Source organism: Silene latifolia, chromosome 11 (assembly GCF_048544455.1).
Source record: "Silene latifolia isolate original U9 population chromosome 11, ASM4854445v1, whole genome shotgun sequence".
NCBI lineage: Eukaryota > Viridiplantae > Streptophyta > Magnoliopsida > Caryophyllales > Caryophyllaceae > Silene > Silene latifolia.
The window spans coordinates 169,344,663-169,364,685 of record NC_133536.1 but is presented as its reverse complement, the minus strand read 5'-3'; the positions used below and the strand labels follow the sequence as shown (position 1 = coordinate 169,364,685).

The 20,023-nt window shown below is 39.4% G+C and overlaps 1 protein-coding gene across 1 annotated transcript; it reads left to right on the top strand.

The window, feature by feature from the left end:
• Positions 1–18,127: 18,127 nt before the first annotated feature.
• On the top strand, positions 18,128–19,081 carry LOC141614341 (uncharacterized). Its single transcript, XM_074433094.1, has 2 exons — positions 18,128–18,588; positions 18,991–19,081. Exons 1-2 carry the CDS (start codon positions 18,128–18,130, stop codon positions 19,079–19,081), a joined length of 552 nt encoding a protein of 183 aa, XP_074289195.1.
• The last annotated feature ends 942 nt before the right edge of the window (positions 19,082–20,023 follow it).

Below are 20,023 nucleotides of genomic sequence, written 5' to 3'. Positions count from 1 at the left end.
TTCGTCATTTTATAAATTTTTCTACCTGAAAATGGCATTGGGTGCAATTTATAAACGGAGGTATTAATTTGGGTGTAATTTAAAAAAAAAAATTGACGTGGGAGTAAATGTAAAAAAACGGATTAAGCGTGGGTGTAATTGATAATTTACTCAAAAAAAAAATACATATATATATATATATATATATATATATAGAGAGTGAGCATCCCATGAGTCTAGCATCTTAGATGAGTCTAGCATATCAATAAGAACCGTTGGATCAACAAGATCCAACAACCCTCATTCTTCCACGTCACCCTAAGCAAATCCTCATAAGAAAACCCATACCAGTGATTTTTCTCATTCACGTTTTCTAAATTTCTGGAACTTTTTTTTCTCTCTCTCTCCCAAAACCCTAAAAAAAGCTAAAAAAATCCCCAAATTCAAGAAGGAATTTGCAAATATCAATCGAAAATCGATTGAAGATGTAAGAATATAATCAAAATCTCTCAAAATCAAACATGCTTTTTATCTTGAAGAAGTAAATCAATCGAAAATCTGCAAAAATTAATCAAATATGCTTCTTATCAAGAATCGCGTTTCTTACACACAAATGAAGAGGTAAGAATCAACGTTCTTTCCGCTATTTTAATTCTTATTTTCTATATATTCGATCTGATATTTTATGTGTTCTTATTGTTATCGTCGATTGTTCATATTATTATTGTCGATTGTATGTATTCATAGTGTTTGTGCGAAAAGTTAGGGTTATGAGATGGTGAAATTGAGCAATAATTTTAATTTGTAGTTATTATTGAGGAATATCAGTTGTTATTATTGAGGAATATCAGTTGTTATTGAATTGAATCTGAAATATTGGTATGAAATTGTTAGAAACTCATAGTTTTAATTTGTTTTTTTTGGTTAATTTACGATTAAATTATGTAATGATTACGATTTTATGAGTTGTTAAATCGTGTTATAATATCATTTTTACTGTTAATTGTCAATTCTAAGTATAAATAGTATTTGACAAAAATTTAGGGTTATGACATTGTGAGATTCATATCTGGATAATTTTCATGAAAATTGGGGCTAAGCAGTGACGATTAAATTATGTTTTGTAAAATTCTCGGCACATGTTACTGTAATACTGTTACTGTAACATTGTTATTGTGGTATTGTTACTCTAATAATATTCTTTGTAATATTATTCTTGCATTACATAATATAATGGATATTGAGGAATGGTCAATCATTATTGAATCGAACTTGAAATAGTGTTAAAACATTGTATCTTTGATGTTGTGAGATTTAACTCAATTAAATTTGATGGTATAACATTATTGTTGATCACTAATAGAGGGCCATAAGCTTTTGCATATTTTTTTATTATTAATGATCCAATGCTTTGTTTTGAATGTCAGGAAATTTGAAGAAGAAGTTTGAGAAATCAAGTTCTGAGAAAAAAAAAAGTCACCGAGAAAGATGGTATATAAAAAAAAGTACCACACTCACAAATCAGTCATGAAGATAGGCGTGAAGAAAACAACGTTATTGAAGTTGAAATACTAGTAGAGACTTTTATTATGTATGATTATGATATATACTTGTTGTAGGCTTTTCACATACATTTTAGCATATCGGGGACGAATCAAGTATTCACTTGCTTTTTATTATTGTAATAATTAAAGTTTGATCGTTTAACATAGTATATGTGTTACTTTGATAAATGAATGATATTACAGTAACACAATTACTGTATCAGTGTTATTTTGTTGCGTAAATGTAATGATGTTACAGTAACACAATTACTATATCATTGTTACTTTGTTGCGTAAATGATGTTACAGTAACACCGTCACTTTAAAAATGCAAAAAAATCTTTATCATTACACTTCAGAACTACATTATACACCGTTTTATATAATACATGAACTAAATAATAATTATTGTAACATTGTTGTCATGTTAGTTTAATAAATTAATGTTTTCTGATAACATTATTCTGATAATATTGATATACCATTGATGAATTAAATATAACGAAGATGTTACAGTAACACTGTGTAACTTTGATTAATGACTGATGTTACTGTAGCACTATTGCTGTGACGTGTGATACGTGCCTAATGTACGGTCTTTTTGGCCTATTTCAGCACGTATTTCCATGCATTTATATACTGTTTTTATAGTATTTTGCCCCGAATTGGCTACTTTGGTGTATTTTGTCCTTTTTGTAGGAATAATCGCGGAAGTAGCGAAACCATGCTCTATTTCGTCCTTTTTGCATGCATTTAGAGGAGACGGGATTATCCCAGAGTGAGATGTTGTACTTGAAGAGTCGTTGCACGCATTACGAGGCATTTTGGTGAAGACGTGAGCTGAATTGAAGACCCAGTTGGTCTATCGAGCTGTTTGGTGGTCTATCGAGTGATTCCTAAGCTTCCCAAGACTCGATCGAGCCATCGCTTACTCGATCGAGTGATCCACACATGACCGAGTCCTCGATCGAGTTCCCGAAGGTCGATCGAGGAGTTTCCCTGAAGTGATGGTCGATCGAGTAGTCTAATCTACTCGATCGAGAGACTTTTGATTTCGTGGGCTTAATCAGTCCGTGTTTTAGTATTTCCGCATAAACACTTAGACTTTTCCTATTTAACGAAGGATTACTAGGTTAATTAGGGGATCGATCTTTTTATCACTTTCTACTCTGAGACTATCTCTTTGACTATCATTTTTGGATATTAGAAAAGCTACTGTTACTTTTACGTTGCTTTCACTTTGGGATTATTGCACTCGGATTTCGTCGTTCTTTACGCCGGATTGCTCAGATTGTAATCTCCTCCTTCTCTTAATAATAATCTACCTTTTGTTGTTCTTAATTCTTGTTTACGTTATCATTATTTCTTGCCCTAATTTCATTATTGCGCTTTATAATTATTATTTCGTTATGTCTTCTTATTGGGATTTTATGTCTTTGTTAGATCAATTATGAATATGAGTAGCTAATTCCCCTTCATGTTGGGATTAGGGGATCTGCGGTAGAATAATGACGACGTAGCGAATGAATTAGGCAATTGATATAAGAGACTCTGTCACTATAGCAATATAAGCGTAATCCCGACCTAGTTGAGTGCACGCTTCTATGTCACCCATTAATCGGCTACAATTAGTCCTGGATCGAAAGATTGGATTAAATAGGCTGCTATAAACGATGAAGCGCCCTAATGAGGACGAAAGTTAAGTTAGTGGTATTTTAGGGTGGGAAGTGGACCGAAAGGACCTTCTAATATCCGTCTCGCGTTAGTTAAATCCGAGTCATTTCTTTGCTAAGTTGTTAAACTACCGTAGTGAACCGAGTTCGGCATGTCCCTCTCTTATTGATAGTTCTAAATCATTTTCTTGTTTACTGCTCTCTGCCTTATTTCTCTTCCTTTTACTCCGTAGTTTAGAATCAAAAATTCAATCAACCCCATTGTTACCATAGGATTAGAGATAGACAGCTGTAGTTGCATTACCTCCCTGAGGATTCGATACTCGACTGCCTCTACTACATATTTAGTTGAGACCGTTAGGTTTTATTTTTGACAGGTCAACGACAGGCGTGTCAAATTTTGGCGTTGATTCGGGAGGCAATTGTTCCAATTACTAGCTGTTTTTATTTTTAATTCTTCTTTTTTAGTTTAAGGAACATCGTTCCTTAAACTATTCTCATATCTTGCTTGTAGTTTCATCTTATGCGCAGGTCGCAAGGTGGTCCACTGCTACCTTTTGATCCCGAGATTGAGAGATCCTGTCGCGCAAAAAGGAGACTATTTCGAGAGCAACAGGAAGAGGAAGAGCCTAGTTCTCGCGGCAGTTTTTACGAGAACGAGCTTTTCGAAAATAACCCGCCGTCCTCTCCAGTTTCCGACTATTCACTTGAGTCTATCACTTTCCCAGAATTTCCAGAAATGGCCGAGGAAGCAACCATTGCTAGTCACTCCGAGCCCACAGCTGACAATCTTTATAAAGGGTTCGAACTGCCGGGAGATGCCAGAAAGTTCGAACCAAAGCCCTCTTACATCAGCATGGTGGAGAAAAACCAGTTCGGGGGAGCTGCGAAAGAAGATGCAGCTCAGCACATGGAGACCTTCATTGATTACTGCTGCTCCATACCTCCTCCCGCTGGTGTGACAGCTGATCAGATCAAAGAGACTATGTTCATTTTCTCACTCCGCGATGCTGCAAGGGAGTGGTACAGGGACTTGGACCGAGCTGCTCACGCCATAACGGATTGGAATTCGCTAGCATTGGCGTTCTACAAAAAGTATTTCTCTGCTTCGAGAACCATAGCCATCAGAGCCCAGATAACTAGCTTCAAACAAGGGCCCGACGAGAATTTCCATGAGGCATGGCTTCGTTTTAAGAAATTGGTGCGGACCATACCGCACCACGGTTTCGAGAAATGGAGTCTATGTAACCATTTTTACAATGGTTTATATGATGATCAGAGAGCTATACTAGATGCGGCAGCCAACGGTCGATTTTCTGACAACTTGGGGCCGACGAAAGGATGGAAGATCATTGACGATTTGGCCACTCACAGGGCCGAATACGGGAATTCGAGGGGAAACCAAAGGAGAGCCGCTGAATCCTCTTCAGTGGCTGCATTAGAAGCCCTTACTGCTAGGTTCGATAAGTATGAGCTAGGGGGAACTTTCAAGCCAGGGATGTACCAGGTTAATGCTATGACAGACGGTCCTTTCGTCTGTACGAGGTGTGGGGTAGAAGGACATGTCTCAGATTTCTGTCCTAGTCCTTATGAGCAATGTGCCGCCTTCCAACATTACAGGCAAAACAACGCTCAATACGAGTCAAACATCCACCCCAACTCGAGGTGGAGTAATCGAACAACATACTTAACCCCACCGCTCCTCCAAATCAGCAGCAGCGACCTTTACATTCCGCCACACCGGAAGCAACAAGGCTATCAGAAGCCTCCGTCTTTCAACCCTCCTAACCAAGGTGCTTCGTCATCTAGTGGGGTGAGTGAGATGGGAGAGTTAAAGACCATGATGCAGTCCATTGCAAAGCAGTTACAGCAGAAGGACACGGCATTCAAGGCACTTGAGACCCAAGTTGCGCAGTTGGCCGAAAATCAATCTTCAAGGAAGCCCGGTCATTTACCGACTCAAAATGACAAGAACCCGAATGAGACGGTACATTTGATAGAGTTAAGAAGCGGTCTTTCTTATGAAGGACCAGAATTGACGAAATCAGACCTGGAAGCTGCTGTAACTGTCGATGAACAGTGTTCTGGAAAGAAAAAGGGACTCACGACGAAGCAGTTGCTCGATCGACTGAAGTCTGGTGCTGAACCAGGTCGATCGAGTGAAAATGGTGAAGATCTTGGTCGATCGAGTAGTCACTCTGCTCGATCGAGTGCACTGGAAGCTGAGGATGGTCGATCGAGTGGTACTGTTGCTCGATCGACTGAGGTTGCTGAAAAAGCAACTCGATCGAGTGGACACATTGCTCGATCGAGTGATATTACTGACGGGAAGCTTATTCGAGAGCCTGCTAGTGCTCGTTTAAGCGATGAATTACCAGAAAGGCCTCGTTCGAGAGGTAAGAAGCGCCCAAAGGACACCGAACTTGCGCCGGAAGACACTTTGGAGGCGAGAAATAAGGGACTTGAGATTCCAATTACTGTTCCCTTCCCGAGGCGGCTGCAGAATACCAGGATTAATCAACAATTTAGCAAATTTGTTGAACTGTTGAAGAGTTTGGAAGTTTCTGTACCGTTCACTGAATTGCTTATGAAGGTACCCTCTTATTTACGATTTATGAAAGATATTTTAGCACGTAAGAGGACCGTTAATGATAATGAGACTGTCGCTTTGACTGAGATGGGGTCAGCCCTGTCTCAAAATAAGCTACCTCTTAAGCAATCAGACCCGGGTAGCTTTTCGATCCCTTGTCACATAGGAATGCAGTTGATTGATAATGCGCTATGCGATTTAGGCGCTAGCGTAAGTGTACTACCTTTGTCTCTAGCTAAGAGACTTGGTGTGACAAAGCTAAGTTGCACCAATATGACTGTCCAGATGGCCGACCGTAGTCTATCACGGCCACTAGGTGTAGCGGAAGACGTACCTGTTAGGATCGGGAAGTTCTCTATTCCCGTTGACTTTGTCGTCCTAGATATCCCCGAAGATGTGCATACCCCTATCATTTTAGGGAGACCATTTTTGTCCCCTTTGCCCGTGCGGTGATAGATGTCGGGGAAGACTTTGACCTTCCGGGTAGGGGATGAGGAGCGACTTTCCATCGGTCCAAGTTCGGAGGGCTCCCATGCGAGGCTCGGCCTTGCAATGCCCTCTCTTCGTTGACCCCATTATTGACACTCCAATTTTGAGAATATTGCTATTGTTGCTAACCCTCCGCCTCATCCGAGAGCAAAAAGGAGGAAGATCCGTCTGTTTCCCTTACCTGCAGTGCAGGATGAAGGCAAGAAAGGAGTGTCAAAGGACGTGGTAAGACCATTATCAATCAACCTGGAGCGAAGGATGCCAAGGAAGATGACAGAGGGGCGAGAACGAAGGCAGTTCGGACCTACATAGATTGGAATTATGTTCCTCCTCCTCTCAGAAATTCAAGTTCATGGAAGTCCAGAGAGGACGGTCGGTGTCATTTGAAGTGGCGTCCTCGATCGAAGCCCACGAAGGGACTCGACGGTGATGGGAATTAAACGGGGAAATGCCCCGTGTAACAAATTGTAATAGATATTCGTTGAATTATTTTTGAATTCCTTTTATCACGTTTTAATTAGGACAATTAGATTAGACAATTTTTTTTAGCGTAAGACTAAGACTATAGACTGTTTTTCTGCATATTTGGTATTTTGGGATTTGTTTTACGCAGGTTTGGGGAAATGCACGCATTCCGAGGAAGAAACGGTAGAAATTCAAGGAAATATACACGAGGAAGTCCTTGATCGAGTACTTATGTACTCGATCGAGTGAAAGATGGTTCGATCGAGTTGCTTGTTACTCGATCGAGGAAGACCAAAAGGAAGCAGGTCGATCGAGAGGCTCCCTTACTCGATCGATCAAGGGGAATAGCAAAGACCTCGATCGAGTGACTTTAAATCACTCGATCGAGTGAAATGAACAGTGGACGGGAGTCTTTCTATACTTAACTCCTTTTTATTTCAGTTTTCATTTCTAAATTGTTTCAACCCCTAATTTCCGTCTAACTTCCTCCCCTAATTGCGATTGATTTCCCCCAAATCCCCATTTCTTGCCCAAAATCATCAAATCTACCACCTACATTCTCTTGTTAGTCAATTATTCTTCCATAACCCCTTATTTTCCCCCTCTTTCTTGCTCGTTTTTGCGGTTTTTAAAGGGATTAGGGTTCGCGGGTTTTTGATTAAAAATCCGCCTTGCTTGCTCGTTTTTGGAGTTTAATTGCTACATTGTAGGTCAATCATCCTCAAGTAAGTGTGCATTCAACCTCTTTGCATTTTATCTTCAGTTATTTCGAATTTTTTGAGATGATTTTGCATTAGGGGTTCGAAAATTCCAGGTATAATCGAATTTATTCGATTAAATTGTGTTTAATTGCCCTTATTTAGTTTGATGATGATATTTGCGCAATTCCTCACTGTTTTTGCATGTTAATTTCGATTTTTGCGCGATTTCCGCGACTAGGGCTCCTGTAAGTCGACTTCATCGACTGTCCGACGGTTTTTCTATTGCTTTGCTTGCATAACTGCAGTTCTTGATTGCCTTTTGCTGCTGTTATCTGTTTCCCGTCCCCTATTGCCATTACTTGATGTAAATTATTGGGAAATCTCGCGCTGTGAGTGTTTATATTCGACTGCCAGAGTGCTACATGCCCCATTTTAGGTTTTTCATGCTGTTTTAGCCCCTTGGCAGTCACTACTTCATCATTTATTCACCACTCACATGCTGTTTTTCGAAAATTTTTGAGGAATTGCTTGGTTTTGTAAGCTGGAAGTCGGTTTTCCCGACTAATAGGGCCTTTCATTTGCTGTCACATGTTGGTTAGCGGGTCGTTTTAACCACGGTTAGCAGCATACTCTCTTATTCATGCCCTTTTGACACTTTGCAGGATGGACGCGAGCTCTCCTTCTTTTACTAGTACGTCCTCCAGCTCTTCTGCGAGCGAGCAAGTGGCCCCTGCTGCTGCCACTAGCTCTACCTTGGTCACCACTGCAGCACCTGTTCTACTTGTCTCAGCTGCAGGGACAGTTTACTCCGCGGCTAGCAGTAGCCGGGAGCCGGTTCGAGCTTCACGAGGCCATCACCCTCACTCCCACCAGGCCTTTCTCTCTCTTGGGATGTGGACGGACACCCGTTTCAATGACTGGTATCGCCACCGAGGCCACACCCGCGGGCTAGCCAGTCACAGGCTAGCCAGTTAGCCGTTACTTCCAGCCCTTCTGAGGCTGTTTCTACGAGGGAGGGCGCACTCGCACCTCTACCGAAGATGCCTTCGGTACGTTTCACTTCAGAGGCTCACCGGACACGGTTAGTTTCTTTACTTCGTTGCCCCCTCTCCTCCACCCGTTTCCTTGCGCGGACTGACCTAGAGACCTTAGGCATCTATGAGGAGGTCTGTAGTTTATTGAACGGGACGGGTATGTCGGGTCTGATTTACATGCAGGAGGCTACTATTCGTACCCTTACTTACGAGTTCTTTAGCTCCTATTCTTTCGACACCGACACCTACCAGGCTGACCACTCCAGTGCCTGCATTCACTTCCGACTCCGCAATGAGTCACATCACTGGACCTTGGCCAAGTTTGGGCAGGTTTTGGGACTAGTTAGTGGTGGTCCCACTGCCCCACCTCGAGAGCCCCTTCAGCTACTCTGGGCTGCTCTCTCTCACACTCCCTTCCAGGCACGGAAGGGAGCTCATGTTCACTTACCTGCGCCCCGTTACTACTTGCGTCTGCTAGCAGAGACCATTTTTGGGCGCCCCGAGCCCAATAACGTTACCAACACTGAGCTTGCCATTCTCGCGGGGTACCTCAACATTGACTACGGTACCCCGTTTGTTCTGAACATCGCTTTTCTGGTAGCTCAGCATTGGAACGGTATTGGGACTCGGGTTAAGACCGCAGTGGTCTGCGGCGGGCTGGTGACTAGGATCGCCCGCCACCTTTACCCTACTGACTCTTCACTCACTGCACCTGATGGGGTGGATTATCTTGACCTGGATGCCATGGCTACCTTGACCTGGTTTCCCAGGGCGAAGGGGAGCGCGAGGACGTGGAAGATCTGTGGTTCCACGTCTGTTACCTTGCCGTGCTCTACCCTTCCCCCACTTTTACCGCTCTCCTCTGCTGTTGAGGGGGCGAGACCACCTCCACCTACCTACCACCTTACCTTCACCCCTCCCTCTTCTTCCACTAAGAAGAGGAAGCTAGAGGCCGGAGCATCTTCTAGCTCCCAGGCTCAGACTCAGGCCCAGGCTGGACCGACACCCACCCCTCAGCCTACACCCACTCCACCTCCACTTGACCCTCCTTCTGGTTCGGTTTTTCCGGCCAATTTTGTTTGCCCCCCCGCCTTAGAGGCGCCCGCGGTCACAGACCAAGGGCGTCGTGATGCCTTGCCTCCGGAGTTGTGCAGGTACCTTACTGAGATGAGACGGGATATGGCTTTAGCCGTATTCCCTCTCTACGAGTTCCACATCCGGGCCCGGCGACCGATTCCAGAGGGGTGGCCGCATCCTTCCTTCTACCGATACCCAGCGGACGGGTACCCTCCACTCTCCTCTGACTCAGATGAGGAGAAGGAGGAGACAGCGGTAGAACGAGAGGTGCGGTTACGGGCGGAGCGGCGGCCGCGAGAGTCGCCGAGAGAGGAGGCGAGTGACCCTCCGTTCGTGCACTGGTCCGGATGATCGGGATGGAGATGACCGAGTCTCCCCCTTGTTTCTTCTTTGGTTTGGGGAGACGGTTTTGTTGAGTCGAGTGCACGAGAGACGGCGGTGCGACGACGAGTAGCTCTTGGTCTACTCACTTCCCGGTTTTCGGCTGGTTTGGGGAAGTTCGTGTTTTGTATGTTCTCTCACTCTTTTTATTTTTCGTCTCCTTTATTTTTCTTTTTATTGGTTGTATACCCCCATCCCCATTTTTTTTGGTGTATCTTTGGAGGACAACGAGGGCGTTGTCCGTTTTGGTTTGGGGAGGGTATTGCATCCTTTTGAGTCTGCATCTGCATTCGTTTTGCATTCACGTTTAATTTTTCAGTTTGCATTTGTTGTTTATTTTCATTAAAAATCAAAAAAATCCAAAAAAAATTAGAAAATTGTTAAAAATTCAAAAAATTTTCACGTTTATTTTTGCATTTAGGTTGAGTCGGAACGGTAGATTCCCGTGATGATATTGCACTTAACTTGTCAATTCACTTGAGCCTTGCACATTATTGATGGTTTTTAGCTTTGTCAATTCGCATATCCTACGAATTTCTGTTCAAATAATAGCCGATTGTTTAGACTTGACACGATAAAGCGGCAAACTACTTAAAAATTTGAGTTTTTAGAGCCCATAATCTTGGTGACATTCATGACCAGTTCATTAGGAATTTTGAGTAGTACTCCTTGCATAGCATGTTCGTCTCATTTGCACATTTATGACATTCAATTTCTTGTCAAATGCACATATTCGGGTTTGTGGTTGGTGTCACATGCAGGGAGGGTCTTGCAATTTCCCTTTCTTTATATCTTTCACCCATTTAGCTCCACATTGACCAAAACTTGCCTTTTTGACCCATTAGCTACATTCCAAACTAAGCCTGCCTAGTCAAGCTAGTTAGTTTGTCCTTTTGTGGTATGTTTTCAGTTGCAGTTTGGTCCGTAATTCTCGTTTGGAGTTGGTGTTTGGATTGAGGAAGGAGGAAGTGGAAAAGAAAAAAAAAAGTATTGAAAAAAAGAGAAAAAACGTGAAGTAAAAAAGAAAGAAAAAAAAAAAAAAAGATGTGATTCACGAAAAAGAAAGAAAAAGAGACAGATTGTGAAAAAAGTTTGACCCTCTTGTCAGAGTTGAGAAGATGTTTGAAGACGTACAATCGACAAGAGGGTTGGTTGATTCAGTTAGTTGTCTCAGACGGTGTTTAAAAAAGGGAACTTTGTGGCCGTCTAGCTCCTCCACTCTTATTTTACATTTTTTGAGGAGATTGTGTTTCCAGTCTAGTGAGCTTTGTGCCAAGTGAAGGGCACCTGTGTTTAGTCTTTCAGACAGTTGAGATCCGGATGGTTTATTATGGTCCTGTTAGGAACTAGCTTGACGCTTTTACCTCCACATTTCCATAACTTGTTTAGCCTTTTCTCACCTGAACCTCACTATTCCCATATTATTTGCAACCCTATTTGTGACGGACATTATTGGTTGGAGTGTGTGCATTAGTACTTGAATTGTCTTTCATTTTTGTTGCATGCATGCTATGTAGGTCGCAGTTAGGTGAGTGACTGTTTTTCTTCTCTCTTTTACATATAACATTCGCCCTTTGCTTCATGAGAGAAGAGTGACCACGTGAGAGTCCGGTTTTGTTGGTCTTGCAAGGTCGATAGGTCAGCTTTATTTCTGAACAGCTTTTAATTCGTTTGCGTATTGACTATCTAGCTTTAACTGTTAATTTCTGTTGCATTAAAGTGGTTCAAGTGGACAAGTTAGGCTAGCTCTGAGTTATCATTTCCGTTCCATTAGTTTAGTTTTGAGTTTACTCGAGGGCGAGTAAAGGTTTGGTTTGGGGAGATTTGATACGTGCCTAATGTACGGTCTTTTTGGCCTATTTCAGCACGTATTTCCATGCATTTATATACTGTTTTTATAGTATTTTGCCCCGAATTGGCTACTTTGGTGTATTTTGTCCTTTTTGTAGGAATAATCGCGGAAGTAGCGAAACCATGCTCTATTTCGTCCTTTTTGCATGCATTTAGAGGAGACGGGATTATCCCAGAGTGAGATGCTGTACTTGAAGAGTCGTTGCACGCATTACGAGGCATTTTGGTGAAGACGTGAGCTGAATTGAAGACCCAGTTGGTCTATCGAGCTGTTTGGTGGTCTATCGAGTGATTCCTAAGCTTCCCAAGACTCGATCGAGCTACTGCTTACTCGATCGAGTGATCCACACATGACCAGTCCTCGATCGAGTTCCCTGAAGGTCGATCGAGGAGTTTCCCCTGAGCTGATGGTCGATCGAGTAGTCTAATCTACTCGATCGAGAGACTTTTGATTTCGTGGGCTTAATCAGTCCGTGTTTTAGTATTTCCGCATAAACACTTAGACTTTTCCTATTTAACGAAGGATTACTAGGTTAATTAGGGGATCGATCTTTTTATCACTTTCTACTCTGAGACTATCTCTTTGACTATCATTTTTGGATATTAGAAAAGCTACTGTTACTTTTACGTTGCTTTCACTTTGGGATTATTGCACTCGGATTTCGTCGTTCTTTACGCCGGATTGCTCAGATTGTAATCTCCTCCTTCTCTTAATAATAATCTACCTTTTGTTGTTCTTAATTCTTGTTTACGTTATCATTATTTCTTGCCCTAATTTCTGTTATTGCGCTTTATAATTATTATTTCGTTATGTCTTCTGCTGGGATTTTATGTGCTGTTAGATCAATTATGAATATGAGTAGCTAATTCCCCTTCATGTTGGGATTAGGGGATCTGCGGTAGAATAATGACGACGTAGCGAATGAATTAGACGAATTGATATAAGAGACTCTGTCACTATAGCAATATAACTGTAATCCCCGACCTAGTTGAGTGCACGCTTCTATGTCACCCATTAATCTGGCTACAATTAGTCCTGGATCGAAAGATTGGATTAAATAGGCCTGCTATAAACAGTAGACTGCCCTAATGAGGACGAAAGTTAAGTTAGTGGTATTTTAGGGTGGGAAGTGGACCGAAAGGACCTTCTAATATCCGTCTCGCGTTAGTTCGTCTGAGTCATTTACTGCTAAGTTGTTAAACTACCGTAGTGAACCGAGTTCCCGGCATGTCCCTCTCTTATTGATAGTTCTAAATCATTTTCTTGTTTACTGCTCTCTGCCTTATTTCTCTTCCTTTTACTCCGTAGTTTAGAATCAAAAATTCAATCAACCCCATTGTTACCATAGGATTAGAGATAGACAGCTGTAGTTGCATTACCTCCCTGAGGATTCGATACTCGACTGCCTCTACTACATATTTAGTTGAGACCGTTAGGTTTTATTTTTGACAGGTCAACGACAGGCGTGTCAACGTGGTAGAATAAGGATTGGTTGTATTGGAATTAGGAGGAAAGTACAAAGTTATCTAATAAATTAAAACAATAAAGTGGTGTTAACCATACAACAAACAACACAACAATGGTAAAAGTGTCCACTAGCATTCCCACTTCAATAACATTGCTTTCTTCATGCCTATCTCCGTGATTGATTATTCAACGTCTTGCTTTTTTTTTTGTATATATTGTATCCATGTGCGCCTTTTTTTTTATGTTGGTTGATTTCTCAAACCTTCTTCTTTCTTCAATTCTGCTGACAACAAAAACAAAACATTCGACAATTACTAGATAAACCATATGCGAAATTCAGTGGTCCATTATTAATGATAATTTTCAAGAACAATATTACAAAGATAACATCATTACAAAGTAACATCATTGTGAGTTTGTGACAATGTTAAACCATATTTATTTGAAAAAAATCACATAACATCAAATATACAATGTTGTAAGAATATTTTAAGTTCAATTCTGTCATGCAGTTTTAATGTTACTGTAACGCTATTACAGTAACAGGTGTCGTTGATTATTTTAGAAAACTAATTGAATCCTCACATTTACCGCAATCATATTTTTACGCTATTAAGTTATACCTTCTATTCATGCCTTGACAAGAAGGAATATGATTTGTCAAACCTGAATATTCCATGAAGTAATAATGTTACAGTAATAATATTACAGTCCGCAATGAAATCCGCAACGAACTTGATGAACATGTAAATAGCGCTAAAACTAGTTTAAAAAAATGACACATCAAACAAAACGCGAACAATCAGTAGCATGATTCAAATTCAATAACATAAAGAATGTGCGTATTGTAAACACATTCTAGAGGTTTCAAATTTAACGAAAAAAAATCAGGACAATCAGAACTAGCAGAAGTTATATAAAATCACAAAACTTAGAAGTTGAACATCAATTACGAAAATTTAAAATTCAATAACCAAATCGAGTTGTTGTAATTGAATAAAAATTTAAAAGCAACTACAAAGGTGTAGATCTAGAAAAAAAACCTAAAAATCAGGTGAAGGTATGCGATCTAAATATGCGATTTTAATTAAAGGATATGAAATCGGAAATTGATTAAATTGTTTAAATTATTGAACCGATTCAATCTTGGATTGCTTGAATCATAAATTGCTTGAATTGATTAAACTAATAGAATCACGAATTGCTTGAACATCAATTAAAAAAATTGAAATTCAATAATAAATCGATTTGTTGTAATTGAATTAGAATTTCGAAAGCAAATATAACTAACCTGAAAATCGATCGATTGAAGATGCGCGATCGAAGGATGCGAAATCAGAGTTTAACTAATCTACTCTGAATTATTGAATCGTAAATTGCAAAAATCGTGGATGAACTGTGAAACACGTGTGAATGTAAAAATCTTTAAAGTTGCAGCGTTAATGGTTGAGATTAATTTTTTGGAATTGTGAAGGAGATGAATTAATTTCTGAGAGGAATAATGAGATTTAGAGAGATGTGCTTATAGAGAGAGAAAGTAATCTTTAATTATGACGGTAGAAAATGATGATTTGGGGTTTATATAGGTGAGCTAGAATTAATCTCAGCCATTCATTAGGAGTAGATCTAATGGATGAGATTAAAATGCTAGACTCACCTAAGATACCTAGACTCACTTGATGCAATTTCTATATATATATATATATATATATATATATATATAGGAATGAGATCATGTGAGTATTAGTTATATATTTGAGGATTGAGGATTAATACTATGATAGGTATTTAGTGTGGAAACAAGGAAGGGCAAATTTGTAATTTAACAGCTGCCTATATAAACTATGTTTTACATCAATACCGTTATTTCCTCCTTTCAAATTCTCTCTCTACTGTAGCTGCTTCTTCCTTCAATTTCTCTCTCTACTGTAGCTTCTTCCTCCATTGTTGAGCTCGAAAACCCTAGAATTTAAGCGTCATCTCCGTTTTTCGTCGTCATTCTTCACAATTATCATATTATTCCAATTAGTTCGTTTGTTCGGTGCACGTAATTGGCGTTTTTAGATCCCTAAATTTGAATTCGTCCTACCATTACTCTGTTTGTTCTTCTTTCCTTTTTATAATTTGAATTTCATCTTGCTTTTGTTTGTTATTTTCAATTTAATTTTGTGTTTCCTCAAATTCGATGACGTTTTTGTTTTATTTCCAGGTTTTTCTTCGCTCATTCTTCACAATTATCATATTATTTCAATTATTTCCTTTGTTCAGGTACGTAATTGCCGTTTTTCGTCCTTATGTTTCGCCTTCGTTCTTATCTTAGTCTGTTTGTTCTTATTTATTTGTTATTTTCAATTTAATTTTGTGCTTCTTTAAAATTCGGCTCGTTTTTGTTTGATTTCCAGGTTTTCGTGCTCAAATCTCTGCGTCTTCAATCTTCATTGTGATGTCTGGTATGTTATTCTTCTTAATTTTTTACTTTCAGCGTATTCTGAAATATCTGCGTATTCTCTCTTTATTTTGTACTTTCAGCTTTCAATCACATGTTCGTCATACTTTTGGTACATATTTTTTTGTTCATTGACGTTCTTATTTTTCTCAATATGTGATATTGTTTTCTACACCTGGTGATATTGTTTATGTTGATATGTACCATTGTATATTCACGTTTGTGATATTGTTTTTCAACTTCATGTGTGATATTTGTTCTAGAGTACGTGATATTGTTTTTCTGAATATGTGATATTGTCCAGGCTTTGTGTGATATTGTTCTGCAACATTCTTTGTGATATCGTTTTCCATCTTCATATGTGATATTTTCCCAGACAACGTGATATTGTTTTCCTAGATATGTGATATTGTTCAGCCACTTGTGTGATTTTGTTTTCGTCCATATCTTTTACACTTTTTCTTGTTATCTTACCTTTCACTTTTCTTGCGGATCCTACAAGTAATGTAACCTCTTCTTCCGTAATGATCTTCATGTCTCTGTCATTACCTCTAAAGATAGTAATGATATTGTTGAGTCTTCACTTACTTCTACTCTTCGATTGAACCACCGATGCATCTAGTTCTACTCCACATGTTGAACAACATTCTATTCCTTCTCGTGTGCATCAACTACTTTTGGACTCCACACTTGGTGGTAGTGAATTGTGGACAAGGAATGTTGCACCTGAATTTAAACCTTATATTGGCCAGTTGTTTGGGACGTTGGAAGAAGCTATTAGTTTTTATGATGTGTATGCAGAAGCATGTGGTTTTGAACCTAGGAAGTCTTCTAAAAAAGGTCTGTTTTACGGTGATGTGAAGTATAAATTTGTAGTTTGCAACCGTGAAGGTTTTAGAGATCGTAAGAGGAAGGCTATTGTTTTAGATAGTGGAAAGGAGCAGGCAACTCCCAGGCCTTTTGATATCAGGAACACTAAATTAACTAGGATTTGCATCTTTTGCTATGATTGAGTTTCGCTATAATGGGGATGGTTATGTTGTTTTTCAGTTTTGTGAGTGGCATAATCACCGTCTTTGTTCACTTAGAAATCGCAGTTTTAAAAAAAAACACAGGCACCTCCATCTTTACCATAAAAAGACAATTATTGATCATTCAAGGGTTAATCAAGGGCCAACAAGGGCATTTAGAAATGTCAAGGAATATGTAGATGGCTATGAGAATGTTGGAGCTCAACTTGTTGATTTTAAGAATTTTGGAAGGGATATCAAATGTTTCATAGGAGACCGGGATGCTCAACTGTTTGTTAACTATTTTGAGGATAAACGTGATACCACTGAAGGTTTTTACTTTGCTTATGAGGTGGATTTTGGTAAATGCTTGGTTCGTGCATTTTGGTGTGATGCAGAGTCTCGTAGAAACTATGCTTTGTTTGGTGATTACATCACTTACGATCCAACTTACGAGACGAATAAGTATTGTATGCTTTTCACTCCTTTTACTGGCGTAGACCACCACAAAAGGTCAATTACTTTTGCTTCAACGTTGCTATTTCATGAGGATGAAGATTCTTTCACATGGGTCTTTCAAAAGTTCCTTGATGCTATGGGGGGACGAGAGAGCCACACCGTATAATAAGCGATCGGTGTCTTTGGAATAAAGCTGGGTTTGCGTCTTTGTCTTCAAACATGCTAAGCGCAGATATTGCATGTGGCATATCATGCAAAGGTTCGATAAGGTTGGGCTGCAATTTCAAGAGAGACCGATTTTGTCACCCGTTTGAATGCTATTGTTTGGGATCTTTGAGTTAGAACCTCTTGAATTTGAAGAAAAGTGGTGTCAGTTGGTCAATGAGCATAATCTTGATGGTAATTCCTGGTTGTCAACCATGTTTAGAAAAAGGAGGAAATGGATCCCAACTTATTTTCGTGATGTTCCTATGGGTTGTCTATTACGAACAACTCAACGTTCGAGAGTCGAATAATTTTTTCAAGCGTTTTGAAAATGCACATGGTACACTTGTTGAATTCTTGATGCGGTTTCAAAGTGCCATTGATGTCTGCGCCATACTCAAAAACAACTTGATAGAGACGATGATTGTACTCTTCCACAATTAGCGACTTCTCTTAAGTTGGAAGCTCATGCTTCCAAGGTTTATACAAAAGCTGCTTTCTCAGATTTTCAAGTAGAAGCTTCTGCTTCTATTTGTTCCCTTAGTGTTGGTGGCTTCACACCACCTGCAAATGGTGTAGAATTAATTGGTATTGCTGATGCCGAACACGGAAGACCTACCAAGTCGTCTACAATTCTCTAACGAATGAATTTGAATGTTCTTGCAAGTTGTTCAACGGGAAGGGTATTATTTCTAGACACATTATCCGGGTTTACTCGGAAAACAAGTCCACACTTTGCCCGATAAATACATTCTTATGTGGTGGACCAAGAATGCACATAAGATCCCTCTTTATGGTCCACATGGTGAGTTAATCGAGGATTTTGATGCCACTGATTTAAGAAAGATGGAAATGTGCAAGTTATGGTCAGAGTTCTACGCGACCATCAGTGTGCTCAAGAATGTGTCTACGAAGGAGATCACTGATCTTATTGACACCCTTAAACAATTCAGGGTGAAACTCAATCCGCAATCAGAGTCAATGACCAAAGAGCGGGAGTTGGAGATGCTTCTCGGGTGCGGTTCCTCAGGCGAGGTGAGGATTTTACCACCTCGTCGGGCAAAGAACAAGGGTAGCGGGAAGAGAATGATCTCCAAAAAGCAACAATGCATAGATAAAGCGGAGAAGCCTAAAAGGCTTTGTCGTAATTGCAAACAAATGGCTCACCATGATAAACGAATCGTCCTAATGCTTTTGTACACGATGCCGACAATAAGGTATGTTCACCATGAACAGTCTATGTATGAAACTTTTTATCTATCTTTGTATGGTCACGAGTCGAAACAATACCATATGTTATTTAAAATAATATCACATCTTATGCTAAACAGTATCACTATTTAACGATACCAGAATGTGATATTATTTGAGGATAACAGAATGTGTCAACACATCTGTCTTAACTTTCTTTTATATTTTCCTGGTAATTTAAGAAACAATACCACATACTGTTAGAAATAATATCACACTTTTGTAGTACACAGTATCACTGCTTGAGGGTAACAGAATGTGATATTGTTTGTAATTGTTCTGAGATAGAAACAATATCACACTTCATTTGAAATAATATCACTCCTTATATAAAATAATATCACTGTTTCACCTTTTTGTGTTTTCAGGGTAGTTCAGATGAGGATGATGCTGATGATGGTTGATCGGTCGAAGGAGTTTTTGTTGATGGCGTTCATTAATTATAGCAGCAGCAAATAGACGACATTCTATATGACTAGTATATTAATATAGCCTACAACATTCATTAAAGTATAGATTATAGTTTATTTTTAATAGAAAGTACTCGTACTCGGATAGTATTTGATTATTTTATTTGTCTCAGTTGTCTTGTTTTTGTATTTTGTGATACTGAGAAACAATATCACACCTTACATTTATATATTTCACATCTTACTCTAAACAGTTTCACTACATCAGGAGTACTATATATGCCTTTTGCTTTAAGATTTTCACATCTTGTGTTTTGTGTGTTGTCAAAATATGGCAGTTCATAATATGGCAGTTTTCTAACACAATATCAACTTGTGTACACAACAATATCACAACATAGTGAAAACAATATCAACGTAAGACTTAAACTAACATATTCATATTGTGATATTGTTTATACATTCAAGTGATATTGTTTAACATACTGTGCGATACTGAGAAGCAATATCAACCTGTGTACACAACAATATCACAACATTCTAAAAACAATATCAACGTGAGATTTAACAATCCATATCCATAGTGATATTTAAAAGTAAACAGTGTGGTATTGTTTTTAGCCTGTGTGATATTGAGAAGCAATATCACAAAGCAACTATTACACAATATCACACCAAACGTGAAATAATATCACACTTTAGCATCAGTTAGATGACATCCAAAATAAGCATCAATACTTTACCATTATAAAAAGTTACCATTAAATTCGTTTTTAGTTTAATTAGCATCAGTTTTGTACTACCATTACATAGCCTTTACTTTAATTACAACTTCGTTCTAACAAATATAGTAGTCCTAATTCCTTCCTCTTCCTCTACCGCGGTTCTTCGGATTTGCAACGGTCTTAATTTTACCACGTTTGTATGTTACTGCGGGCTCGTTCCTACGATCTTCAGCATCTTTTCCGGAATCAGCTCCTCTGTAAAGCAT